General features: G+C 55.6%; 1 protein-coding gene across 1 annotated transcript; it reads left to right on the plus strand.

Moving 5' to 3' along the window:
• The first annotated feature begins 1,814 nt into the window (after nucleotides 1-1,814).
• On the plus strand, nucleotides 1,815-13,645 carry CAPN11 (calpain 11). The gene is made up of 21 exons (XM_026507349.3): nucleotides 1,815-2,042; nucleotides 2,382-2,451; nucleotides 4,293-4,411; nucleotides 5,197-5,330; nucleotides 5,516-5,684; nucleotides 8,032-8,115; nucleotides 8,213-8,298; nucleotides 8,588-8,662; nucleotides 8,829-8,989; nucleotides 9,122-9,294; nucleotides 10,577-10,588; nucleotides 10,908-11,119; nucleotides 11,415-11,454; nucleotides 11,553-11,621; nucleotides 11,710-11,761; nucleotides 11,905-11,969; nucleotides 12,230-12,298; nucleotides 12,714-12,792; nucleotides 12,892-13,008; nucleotides 13,459-13,517; nucleotides 13,619-13,645. Exons 1-21 carry the CDS (start codon nucleotides 1,815-1,817, stop codon nucleotides 13,643-13,645), a joined length of 2,100 nt encoding a protein of 699 aa, XP_026363134.2.
• Nucleotides 13,646-13,747: the final 102 nt, after the last annotated feature.

The raw sequence follows: 13,747 nt of genomic DNA on the forward strand, positions 1-13,747 counted from the left end.
GGGAGACAAATAAATAAATAATAATAAATATACGTCTGGTCCCCAGTGTATAGTCTGTTGGGGATCCGAGTGGGACAGGGGGTTGGGGGGCAGGGCAGGAGAGAGAAAACATAGATTTGCAAACACAGATGAAAAATCACCACCATGCAATGCAAGGCTTCCATTCATTCATTCATTCATTCATTCATTCATCCACTGAAAATATTTCTGAGCCCCTCCTGGGGCCTGGTGCTATGTGAGACAGAGGGAACCCAGTGGTGGACAGAGAAGCCCCCACCTCCAGCCTTGAGAGCTCACAGACAAGCCAGCTTAGAGCTGGCAGGCAGCAATGGGTGTCCCCAAAAGGAAAGTGCTGGACATGAGGGGCGGCCCCAAACTCTGGCGGGCACATTAGGGGAGGGCTTCACCAAGGTAGTGGCACTGGGCAGGGCCTGGAAGGCTGAGCAGGACTTCCCCCAGTGGACAAGGTGTGTGTATGCGAGCAGGAAGGGTTCCAGGCAGAGGAAGCGAGGCAGGAGCCGTCCAGTGCAGCTGAGAATCGGCTGCCCGTGTTCGAAGGTGCTGGTCCTCTCGGTAGCAGCCTGGTTTGGGTTTGTCAGGCTAACAAGGGGAGACGACAGGGGCATTCCTGGACCTAGGGAAGTCCCAAGGAGACACCGCTGTGGGGCAGGAGAAAGGGTTTGCTTGGTTGGGTTAGTGGCAAGAGTCAAGGGGCATCAGAGAAATTTCGCCACAAACGGCCCGTGATCCCCTTAGATGATGAGGATGGAAAAATTATGCTATTCCATGGGACTTCCCCTGAGGAGAGGCACCTACCTCCGGAGGGACTGTCAGGGAAAGTTCACGGGCCTTGTCTGGGGTCTGCAGTCAGACTCCGTCCCATGCTCAGCCCTCACCTGTGCCAGGCTCCTGCTTCCTCTTCCAGTAATTGCCAATATTGCATGGATCTTTCCGGAGGCTGGTGTGCCTGGCACAGAGCAGGCACTCCATGCTGTTAGCTTTGCTACTTTAACTCTTCTCCTTGTCTGCCAACTCGAGGGAGGACGAATCACTGAGACCCCCTGCTCTTGCCTCTGTGGAACTCAGCCCTCTGTGGGCTCAACCTGGGTCCCACCCCTAGAGAGCCTAGAACCCTCCTGTGCCTCCCTATAGCTGCCCCTCTTTTTCCCCACTCTGGATTCCTCCCACACCACAATCAGAGCCGAAATCAAGAGGCAGACACTTAACTGACTGAGGCCCCCAGGCGCCCCAGCCCTTCATTTCTTTTTGAATGATACTCTTGCATGAATGATATTCCATTTACGTATGTTTCTCATCTTGCTGATCCATTTATCAGCTGATGGACACTTGGGGTTTATTCCCCCTTTTTGGCTATTGTGAATCATGCAATGAACATGTGTGTACAAGTTTTTATATGGACGTACATTCTCCTTTCTCTTGGGCATATACCGAGAGGTGAAATCGCTGGGTCATAGGGTAATGATTCTTCGTTTAACCGTTTGAGGGATGGCCAGGCTGGTTTTCAAAGGGGCTGTACCCTTTTATATTCCCACCATCAGTGGATGAAGGTTCCAATTTCTCCACATCCTCGCCGACCCTTGTTATTATCAGTCTTTTTGACTGTAGCCATCCTGGTGGGTGCAAAGTGGGGGGTCACTGTCGCGGATCTGTGCTTGCCTGGTGACTAAGGGCGTTGAGCATTTTTGTGTATCTTCTTCAGAAAAAGAGTATCTATCCAGATCCCTTGTCCATGTTTCTAATTGGGTTATCTGTCTTTCCTTTGTGAAGCAGAGACCGTTTTCGCGGATCAGGGAATGGCGGCTTCCGTAAGCCTGAACCGCCTCAAAGCCAAAGGCGTAGGCCAACACCACAACGCCCAGAACTACAATAACCAGAACTATGAGGACCTGCTGGCAGCCTGTCTGAGGAGGGGAGAACTGTTCGAGGACTCCTTTTTCCCTGCCGAGCCCAGTTCGCTGGGCTTCAAGGATCTGGGCCCCGGCTCCAAAAGTGTGCAGAACATCTCTTGGCAACGGCCCAGTGTGGGTACTGGGAGGGGAGGTGTGGACTCCTTCTGGGAGTGGGAGGGCTGTTTGTAATGATGCCCCCATCACTTTGAAATCTCCAGTCCCCCGACCCCCTCTTCTGACCCTGGATCAGGGCTGGGGACCGTTCTGGCCATGCTTAAGCCAAACCTCTCCGAGACCCCTGGGAAAGCCACTCACTGACCTCTGCTATCACATTCTAAAACCCTGCCCAGCGGGTCCTGTGACCTTCCCCGCCCCTGCCTTGGAGGTGGACATCATTCCCCAGGAATGGTGAGAGGGAGGTGGGGAGGGGGATGTCCTGGGCCCCCTAAAATCTTTATTCCTTCACTGCAGCAGATCACAAGCAATCCTCACTTCATTGTGAACGGGATCAGTCCAACAGACATCTGTCAAGGCGTGCTAGGTGAGTGTGGGGCAAGGAAGCCGGTGTGGAAGGAGGGGGTGAATCGAGGAAGAAGGCTGGGGTAGGGGGAATGCCAGGGTGCCTTTTGAGGCTGGGGAGCTGGGACCCATAGGTTCAGATGATCCCTCCTCTTTCCCTGCCCCTCCCCTTCTGAGGAGAGGTAGTGAGACTGTCAGGTATGTTCTCCCTGCTCCCCGCCCCCCAAGTGCTATCTGGGAATGGGAACAAGCCGGGTGGTCTATTAGTTACCCATTGCTACACAATCCATTGCCCCCAAGACTTAGTGATTTAAGACAATGACAAACATCGATCATCTCAGTTTCCATGGGTCAATAATTCATAAGAAGCAGAGCAGGTTGGGTCTGGCTCAGAGTCTCTCGTGAGGCTGCCGTCAAGACATCAGGCGGAGCTGTGTTCCTCCGAAGGATCAGCTTCCAAGATGGCGCGCGCACGGGTCAGGAGACCTCAGTTCCCCGCCGCCAAGGCTTCCCCGTAGGACCTCCTGAGTGTCCACACAACCTGCTAGCTGGCTCCCCCAGACAGAATGATCCAAGAGAGAGAGCAAAGAGGAAACCGTCATGCCTTCTATTGCCTCCTCTCAGGGGAACACGCATGGTCACCTCCACCGCATTCCATTTGTTCAAAGCAAGCACAAAATCTGGCCCACACTCAAGGGGAAGGAATTAGGCTTCACCTCCCGAGGGGAGGCTTGTCCAAGAGCTTGTGGATGTATTTTTAAGCCACTGCAGGTGCCAGAACTTCCTCAGTCTGACGTGTCAAATAAAGGAGCGCTCTGTTCCTCGGCCTGCTCTCCCACGGCTCCTATGACAGCCCCAAGGGATAGCTTCCTCCCTAAGGAAGGGCTCCTCCAAACCCTCATTGCATCTTCAGGGATAAGACCAGGGTGGGCTTCCTCTGGGGCTGAGTTCTGTTGTATCTGGGGCAGAGGAAAGGGCAGGCTGTGGGCAGGGTGGAAGCCAAGGAGACCTCAGGCCCCGTGTCCCCCGCTGTGGCTCACAGGGCTGCGAAAGGAGAACCGGCTTCTTCCTGTGTAGGTGTCCCTTTGGCAATGGAGGATTGGATTGTCCCTAACCTTCTCTTCCCACCCTCCGCCCCCCTGCCAAGGGTACCCCAGGCAGCCAGGAGGCCGTTGGTAATCACAGATGCTTTCCCCCTGCCCTCGGCCTCAGCCTGGCCTAGAGCCCTCACTCAGGGTACCACCCTGCCCACGGCGCCACCCGGCGAGCTCTGAGATGCCCAGGAGGGAAACTGCAACGGACGACTTTAGCCTAGGGAGACTGCCCCTAGGCCCCATCAACGCCTAGCCCCAGGGACCGAGCTGGGGGTACAGACTAAGCCCCTGGGGTCTCCGGGATTATGTGGGTGACATCAGGGAGGGGTGTCTTGATTGCTACACCAATGTCGTCATAGAGTAGAAGTAGAAGACAGGGGACAGGGGGGAAGGTGACCTGGATGGGAGGAAACTGGCTCTCTCCACAAAGCAGATCTCCAAAGCAGATCTCAGGGTAAGGAGCAAGACAAAGGCCTCATACCCCTCCCATATCCAGAAACCAAAGCATTTGGCTCTAATCTGTGAACCTCTTACCTAGTAGAGAAGGTAAAGAGGCTCACCGCCCCCCCCCCCCAGAGCACGTTCCTTCAGCCCTGTTTCTCCCTGCTAGATTCCTTCCTGAACTGTCCTTAGTGGGGGGGCCACAGGAGGCGCATCTCTGTGGGGGAGGGGCCACAGAGCCCCATCCCGCTCCTTTAGGGCTTGGAGTCTGGGACCCGCACTCACATATAGGAGGGCTCGAGAGGCAACACCCTTCCTGTCTTTCCAGGGGATTGCTGGCTGCTGGCTGCCATCGGCTCCCTTACCACATGCCCCAAACTGCTGTACCGGGTGGTACCCAGGGGGCAGAGCTTCCGGAAAAACTATGCCGGCATCTTCCATTTTCAGGTGAAGGATGATTTGAAAGCTGGAATTTTTTGGTGGTGTGTGTGAGAGAGAGAGAGAGAGAAAGAGGGGAGGGAGGAAGAAGAAGAATTTTATGTGCTTTGAAGTTACCTTTTTTCTTTTCTTTTTGAAAAATGACATTTATTAGGGTGGGCTTTTGTCTAATTATCAGAGAAATATCTGCTGACTAAAGAAATCATGTAAACTAATTTTTTTAAGCTCAAAAAGAAAAGAATTGTTATCAATTTGTGGCTCTCCTGCTTCTCTCTCTCTGTCTCTTTCTCTTGGTAGAAATGTGTGGATGTGTATGACGTTGGGAGTCAACAGTCAGTAAGGGTCACATAATTTTTGTAATCTGCTCTTTAAGTTTAGTGACATGTGGACAAATTCTCCACATCACAAAAATATTTCTGAGAATCACAAGAGTTTTTTAAAACCTCAGAAATCCTAAAGCCCAGCCAAGGTCAAAATGTTGGTTGTTGTCTCTCTGGAGGCCCTGGCAGGAACTGGAGTTGAGGCTGGGGGCAAGGTTCAGGCTTTTCATTGCCTTTCACACAGGCCTCCGCCATTCTGGGGAGTGGGCTCTCTGCCACTGGCGTGTCACTGGTCCTGGCCACCAGGAGGTGCTCGTGTAACACAGTTCTTAGACAAGGAGTGTGTGCGCGTGGGTGGCGGGGAGTGGGGGGGTGTGGGGGGGTGCGTGGGAGGGAGGGATGCACGTGTTTGGAGGAAGGCCTGGGGCAGACAGATGCCCTAAGCCCCACTGAGCCCCACCTTGCTGCCCACAGATCTGGCAGTTTGGGCAGTGGGTGGACGTGGTGGTGGACGACCGGCTGCCCACAAGGAATGGCAAGCTGGTGTTCGTGCATTCCGCTGAGCGCACTGAGTTCTGGAGCGCCCTGCTGGAGAAGGCCTATGCCAAGTGAGTGCCCCAAGCTGGCCTTGCCTCCAAGCCTGCCCTGACAGCTGGCAGCTAGGGGGGCAGCTGGAATCAGGGGAAAAGGCAGAGGGAGGTCAGGGCATCCCTTCCTTCCCTCCCCGCACCCTCCCATGTCCAAGCTGACCTCTCTATCCCGGAGCACAAAAGTGCCCTCTCTGTGCCCACAGGCTGAATGGGTCCTATGAAGCACTGTCGGGGGGCAACACCGTGGAGGGCCTTGAGGACTTCACGGGGGGTGTGACCTATAGCCTCCAACTCCAGAAGCCCCCTCGGAACCTGCTGAGGATCCTTAGGAAGGCCGTTGAGCGATCCTCCCTCATGGGCTGCTCCATCGAAGTAAGCCATACTTGGTCCTGCCTCGGGGCCTTTGCACCTGCTGTTGTTTTCACCTACGAGGTTCTTGACTAGCTCCTTCTCATTCACATTTCAGTTCAAATGCCTCTTCCTTAGGTTTCTATTCTCTGCCTCCCAATCTAAATCAGTTGCTCCTAACCTCATTTGCTCTCTATTTCGTTTTTATTCTCCCTTCGACATTTATGGTGCTCTGTAATGGTCTGACTTATCAACGTTGTTACTCACAGCCTGTCTTCTCCCGGCTGTTTCACAGTCCATGAGGGCAGTGACTTGTCTTATTCAGTGCTGGATCCCGGGACTTAGGGTGCTGCTTGGCATGCCATAGACGCCCGGCAAATATTTATTCGAATAAATAAATGAACCCGGAGTGCAACCATGTGACCCTGCGGTTGCAGTCTTGGGCTTTTATCCCAGAGAAATGAAGACTTACGTCCACACAAAAGCCCGCACACAAATGTTCACAGTGGCTTTATTCATGGTAGCCAGAAACAGAACAGTCCTTCAATGAGTGAATCATTACGCTGTGGTGCACCTACGTCATTGGACATGACTCAGCAATGAAAGGAAATGGACCACTGATACATGCAACTACTTGGATGAATCCCAAGGGAATTATGCTGAATGCAAAGAGCCAAGAGAGCTCCATACCGTATGATTCCATTTCCCTGACAGTCTTGAAATGACAACACTTTTTTAAGATTTTATTTTATTTTGTATTATTATATATATATTTTTTAGAGACAGAGAGAGAGAGTGCGTGCAAGTGGGGGCTGGGGGTGGGGGTGGAGGGGCAGAGAGAGAGAGGGAGAGAGAGAATCCTAAGCTGACTCCACACTCATCACAGAGCCCGACTCAGGCTCGATCTCACAACCCGGGGATCATGACCTGAGCCGAGGTCAAGAGTCAGACGCTTAACATACTGAGCCACCTAGGCGCCCCTTTTAAGATTTTATTTTTAAGTAATCTCTGCACCCAACGTGGGGTTCAAACTCACAACCCCGAGATCAAAACTGGCACGCTCCACCAACTGAGCCAGGCAGGTGCCCCGAAATGACAAAATTTTTAAAAATGGAGAGCAGGGGCCCCTGGGTGGCTCCATCAGTTGAGTGTCTTACTCTTGATTTCAGCTCAGGTCAAGATCTCAGATCCTGAGATCTGCCGGCCTCAGCTCCATGCTCAGCGGGGGTGGGGGTCTACTTGAAGATTCTCTCCCTCTGCCCCTCTCCCCCTCCCACTTATGCATGAGCTCTCTCTCTCTGAAGTGAATAAAGAAAATCTTCCAAAAAGTAAAATAAAAATAAAATAAAAGTGGAGAACAGATTAGCAGCTGTGAGAGGTCAGGGAAGAGGGGAGTGAGAAGAAGCAGGCATGGTTATAAGAGGGCAGCACAGGGGCTCCTGGGTGGCTCAGTCGTTAAGCGTCTGCCTTCAGCTCAGGGCGTGATCCCAGGGTCCTGGGATTGAGCCCCACATCGGGCTCTTCCACTGGGAGCCTGCTTCTCCCTCTCCCACTCCCCCTGCTTGTGTTCCCTCTCTCGCTGGCTGTCTCTCTGTGTCAAATAAATAAATAAATAAAATCTTAAAAAAAAAAAAAAGAGGGCAGCACAGGGCAGGGCTGCGGTGCTGGGACTGCTCTGCGGTGGGACCTTGGTGGGGGTGCAGAGAACTGCACACGTGGTACAACTGCACAGAACATACACACAGGCCTCCTGGCAGACGTGGGGACATTTGGAGAAGCCTGACGGATTCCATCAACATCAGCGTCCTACTCTGAATACTGCACTACAGTTTTGCAAGATGTTACCACTGGGGGAAACTGGATACGGATGCGTAGGATCTCTCTGGATTTCTTCTTTTTTTCTGTAGGCTCCATGCCCAGTGTGGGGCTTCAACTCATGACCCCAAGACCAAGAGTTATCAGCTCCACTGGCCCAGCCAGCCAGGCGCCCCTCCCTGCATTATTTCTTAAAACTGCATGGGAATCTACAATTATTTGCAAATACCAGGTTTAATTTTTAAAAAACCGAACCCCGGGGGCGCCTGGGTTTCTCAGCTGGTTAAGCATCTGCCTTCGGCTCAGGTCACCACCCTGGGGTCCTGGGATTGAGTCCTGCATGGGGCTCCCTGCGCAGCAGAGAGCCTGCTTCTCCCTCTGCCTGCTGCCCCCTCTGCTCCTGCTTGCTCTCTTTCACTCTCTCCCGCTCTGCCTCAAATAAATAAATAAAATCTTAAAAACAAAACAAAACTGACGCCTGACAGTGCTCACACCCCTTCGGGGGCCCCAGTACCCCTGCCCGGATCCTGAATTCCTCTCCTTCTCCGTTCTGCAGGTCACCAGCGACAGTGAGTTGGAGACCTTGACCCACAGGATGCTGGTGAGAGGGCACGCTTACTCCGTGACCGGCCTCCAGGATGTGAGTCTGCCACCCGCACCTCCCCTGAGACACAGGAGAAGGCAGAGAATCCCTCCTGCCTGAGACCCCTGACCTTTGGCCACACCCCTCCCACCAGGTCTGGTATCAAGGCATGACAGAAACCCTGATTCGGGTCCGGAATCCCTGGGGCCGGATCGAGTGGAATGGAGCCTGGAGTGACACGTAAGCGCCCCCCCACCAGCGCTGTCAGGTGAGGGGCAGAGTGCCCAGCACCACCACCCCCCCCCCCCGCCCCAGCGAGGCATTGCCACTGGCCTGCAGGGCCAGCTCCTCCCCACAGTTAGATTCTCCATCTAACTCAGGACCCCCACAGGCTCCTCCCCACAGTTAGATTCTCCATCTAACTCAGGACCCCCACAGGCAGGCATTCAGGGGTGAGGGAATCCCTTGGGGAGGAGCCAAATGCCTCCTGAGCCCTACCCTCTCCCTCCACTGCCTGTCTCTGCTCCAGCGCCAGGGAGTGGGACGAGGTGGCCCCGGACATCCAGAAGCAGCTCCTGCTCAGGAGGGAGGACGGGGAGTTCTGGTCAGTACAGCTCGGGGCGGGCTTCCTCCTGCCCCCGTGCCCGTCCCTTCATTTCCTCTGCTGCGCTCCCGCCTGTGCCTTTGATGGAGAGGCTTTGGGGGGGGGGGGCTATGGGTGTGGGGATGCTGCAGGCTCCAGCCATCAACCCCCCCCCCCTGCCCCGCAGGATGTCCTACGAAGACTTCCTGGACAACTTCACGCTGCTGGAGATCTGCAACCTGACGCCCGACGCCCTCTCTGGGGACTACAAGAGCTGCTGGCACACCACGTTCTACGAGGGCACCTGGCGGCGCGGCAGCACTGCGGGGGGCTGCAGGAACCACCTCGGTGCGTGAGGGCGCTCCGCGTCCGCCATGCGCGACGTCAGGGCCAGCAGATTCCACCTGGCCCTGCCGAGGGGCTGGGAAGCCCGTCCACCCCGGGGCAGGGCAGAGCCATGCCGAACTGCTTCCTCCACAGACACATTCTGGAGCAATCCCCAGTTTAGGATCTCTCTCCCCGAGGAGGACGACGACGACCCGGAGGACGACCAAGCCGTCTGCACCTGCCTGGTGGCCCTGATGCAAAAGAACTGGAGACAGGCGCGGCCCCAAGGAGCCCAGCTGCAGACCATTGGCTTTGTCCTCTACACGGTGGGCACTCCGGCAGGTCCCCCAGCCAGGCTTGCTCCCTCTCCTGGCCTCACCCCTGCAACAGCCTTCCAAAAGCCTTAGGGATAGGATCGCCTTCCCGGAAGAGGAAGGAGATGGAGCGCCAGGGAGGTGAGGTTACTTGCCCAAGTTCACACCCCCAAGGCTCAGAAACAGAGCCTGTGTCCTGATTCCCAGGCCCTCTGAGACTTCCCCACACTGTCCCCGAGTCTCCCCGTAGATACCCCACACAAGAGCGTTGACTCCAGCAGCCAAGAGAAATCCCTGACAATATTTCCAAAATCATGCTTTGCAAAATCCTGTAAATGACCATTTGTTCAAAGAGTTATGGAGCCCCTACTGTGCACCAGGCCCCAGTCCAGTCTCCAGTGGGTCAGTAGTGAACAGACATAGACACAAGTCTTGCCCTCCTTCTAGGCTGTGAGCCTACGAGGTTAACAGACACCAGACGTGCCTCAAGATATCTCCAAGGTTAGACGTGGTCCTTCGGGAAAGGTTATATTCTCTACTCCCCACCCCAAGCTCTACAGGGCATCAGCATGTTAAAGGCTCTGGTCATCCCGACAGAAGAACAGCCTGTTTATCTTGGTCTAACCCACCTTTTTACAGAACTATGTTACGGAACTATGTTCAATGCTCCATTTCGGTAATCACCTATTAACTTTCTGCAGGATATGAGTGTTCAAGTTAAGGAAACTAGGGGCGCCTGACTGGCTCAGCCGTTAAGCGTCTACCTTCGGCTCAGGTCATGATCCCAGGGTCCTGGGATCGAGCCCCGCATCGGGCTCCCTGCTTGGCGGGGAGTCTGCTTCTCCCTCTCCTACTCCCCCTGCTTGTGTCCCCTCTCTTGCTGTCTCTCTGTCAAATAAATAAATAAAATCTTTAAAAAAAAAAAAAGTTCAGGAAAATAATCTCCTAGATTTCCATCCCATTTGCTTTTTAGCAGAGTGAAGTTGGGCACGTGACCTCCCTCTTGGGATTCGGTTCCTGTCCTTAACCTGTAGTGGTAGAAATCTCCTCCCAACGGCAAAACTTTGTATGAACTATACTTTGCTCTTCCAAACTTAGGGACTATCAATATTAACGCTAGGACTTTTAGCTACCCCAGCCCATGCCACACCCCACCACCAGTGTCCCAGTGCCCTTAACACCCCCAACACACACACACATACACACACACAGACACACACACTACCTGGCTTCTACGGGCCTGAGCCCCTTCATCATCCTGGGGCTCTGACCTCCCTCTCTCTTCTCTTCCTAGGTCCCAAAGGAGGTACAGAAGACGCGGGGCTCGATTCTGGGCTGGTGCAGCCCCACCTCTGGCTGCACGTGGATGGGCAAGGGGTGGAATTCAGCGAAGGGCTCTCAGGGCCACTGGGGGCCACTGGGTTAGGGTTGCAGTGCCCTGGGGCCCTGGGTGGGAGTTGGGGCAGGAGATCATGCTGGGGTTCCCTGCCAGTTGGGTGGTGTCCAGGACTGGTCAGTTTGTGGTGATACCTCCCACAAGCCTGGCCGAGCCAGGCTTCACTTTCGGGGTCCCCCCTCCTTACCCTCCCACGCCCGCCCTGTACCCACCTCCAAGGCACGTATAGTTTCAGAACATCCAGGATGTTCGCTTGAAGAAGGACTTCTTCATAAAGTATCAGGACCACGGCTTCTCGGAGATCTTCATGAACTCCCGGGAGGTAAGCAGCCATCTCCGGCTGCCTCCGGGGGAGTATGTCATCATCCCCTCCACCTTTGAGCCGCACAAGGATGCTGACTTCCTGCTTCGGGTCTTCACAGAGAAGCACAGCGAGTCCTGGTGAGGAGCCACCCTCGCTGCTCCAAGGCCACCTGCCCCAGAGCTGTAGGATGTCACGCCTAGGGAGCAGTCATCTGGGCCTCCCCAGCTCTCTCCCTAGTTTAAGTCAGGGAAACTGAGGCACAAGGAGGGGGAGTCCCAGTTGGGAGCGAAGCAGAATCAGAGCCCAGATCCTCACGGAGTCTGTTCCGCATTGCTTCAGATGCATGACATGGTCTCCTCACAACCACCCCACTAAAAATCCCTGTCTCCCTGATCCCGGATAACCCCCAAGACTTCCTTCACTTTTGCTCAGGGAACTGGACGAAGTCAACTATGCTGAGCTACTCCAAGAGGTGAGGGGAAGCTGTGGGGTGGGGGGAACAGAGGAAGCATCTGCGGAGTGTGAAGGAACTTTCTCGACTGGGTCCTTTTCCCACTCCTCTCTCTGCAGGAGAAGTTCTCTGAGAAGGACATAGATCAGGACTTCATAAATTTGTTTGAGATAGTGGCGGGAGGCAAGGTGAGAGGCTGAGGGCTGGGTGCCCAAAGGAGGTGGCCCGGGTGAAGGTGCCGGAGCAGGGGCTTACGGTCCCCCGTCCTAGGACAAGGAGATAGGCCTGTATGAGCTACAGAAGCTACTCAACAGGGTGGTCTCCAAACGTGAGTCTTCCAACCCTCCCCGCACCCCTCCCCCCGCCCCTCACCACCTTTCCCCTACACCTTGTGCCTCCCCTCAACCACTCCCTCCCTCCCCCACAATGCCCCGCGCACTCCTCTCTTCCCGCCGCTTCCCTCCCTCCCAGTCAGAAACTTCAGGACCAACGGCTTCGGCCTAGACGTGTGCCGCTGTATGATCAACCTCATGGATGTATCTTCTTGCCCAGCGCTCTCCCACCCCTGACCCCCACCCCGAGACTGGCCCCCACGGGCGGCCACCTCTCTGGCCAGCCGCGCCCTCCTTCCTGCTGGGGATTGGGCTCTGAGGTAGCAAAAGATGCCCGGTCTGGCGGTTACCATGGTGACCACACAGGAACCTCTCACGGCCCCCCACTCGGTGAGCCCCTCTGCTTCCCTGTCCCCAAGATGCCCTCTTCACTCCCTCCTCTGGCATCCTTGACCACCCCGCAGAAAGACGGCTCTGGCAAGCTGGGGCTCCCCGAGTTCCAGATCCTGTGGAAAAAAATCAAGAAATGGACGGTAAAATACAATCGAAGGGCAGTTTCTGGTGGGCAGAGAGGGAGGTCCCCAAGAGTGACGGGGATTAGCACGGATGATGCTAGAACCGGAGCCCCGACTAGCCACGCGCAGGACGGGATCTGTGGAGCCGCGGGAATATCCACCTGCCACGTGTTGAACGAGCCGAGGTCCAGGCATCGGCCAGCTTGTGGGTACATGCAGACGGCCCTGCGAGCGGGGCCTTCGGATCACAGACTCGGTTTCCAACCCACTCCCCTTGCCAGACGTCTCCCGCGGTCACTAGAGGACAGGAACCTTGGGCACGCGGGGAAAGGGCCGGGGAAGGCAGCCCCTGTAGGTTAACTGCACTGACGCATTCATGATTTCAACCACCGCGCTCTGCACACGGCCCTGCGCCATCTGTCCGTCCCTTCAGGACATCTTCCGAGAGTGTGACGAGGACCACTCGGGCAGCTTGAACTCCTATGAGATGCGCTTGGCGATCGAGAAAGCGGGTTAGCAGGGGGCCAGGAGAGGGCTTGGGGGCAGGGAGGGAGGACGCAAAGCGGAGGCCAGAGGGCTGGACCCCCCCTCCGCACCCCTCTCTCGCCCAGGCATCAGGCTGAATAACAAGGTGACCCAGGTGCTGGTGGCCAGATACGCAAACGACGACATGATCGTGGACTTTGACAGCTTCATCAGCTGCTTCCTGAGGCTGAAGGCCATGTTCAGTGAGTCAGTCATCTGCCCACTCCCCACCTTGGGCCGTGGACCGGGGTCGCCTCGCAGACACCCGCAGGAGGGGCGCTGCTCCCAAACCACGGATGATCCGGGTTCCAATCCCAGCTCCGCCGCTTGCTGGCTCTGTTGCCTTGAGCAACTCATTTCTCTCTCTGTGCCTCTGTCCTCTGTCCTCATCTATAAAATGTGGGCAACGGTAGTATTGCCCTCCTGGGCTGGAGTCCAGAACACAGGAGTTCGCGTATGACGACCCTCAGTATATGGCTCATAGCAAGGCCACGCGGTGTTATCCTGAATTCCTTCCTGGGCCGAGGGCTAGCTGGGAAGCAGCCAGGGACAGCTTCTAACGCCCTTTCCGACATCCTGCCTCTTTGGGAGTGGGTCTTGCAGACCAGAGACTCCGCTCCCAAACCCCTCCCTTTGCCTCCTCTCCAAAACAGCGTACTTTCTATCCATGGACCCCAAGAATACTGGCTATATTCGCCTGAATCTGAACCAGGTACATGGAAGGGGCCTTCTGGCACCCCCACTCGTGGCTCCCCCAGCCATCCTGCCCTCCCCCGCTCCCATCCTTGGAACCTGCTTCTTTTCTCCCCACAGTGGCTGCAGACAACCATGTGGGGTTAGGGGAGCCCCGGGAGCCTGGCTCCCACCGCCACCGCCACCACCACCACTGTGCGGTCTCTGGCCCCAAAGCAGGGGCCTCTTTGCTGCTCTGCAGTCTCTGCT

This window comes from Ursus arctos, unplaced genomic scaffold (assembly GCF_023065955.2).
Source record: "Ursus arctos isolate Adak ecotype North America unplaced genomic scaffold, UrsArc2.0 scaffold_29, whole genome shotgun sequence".
NCBI lineage: Eukaryota > Metazoa > Chordata > Mammalia > Carnivora > Ursidae > Ursus > Ursus arctos.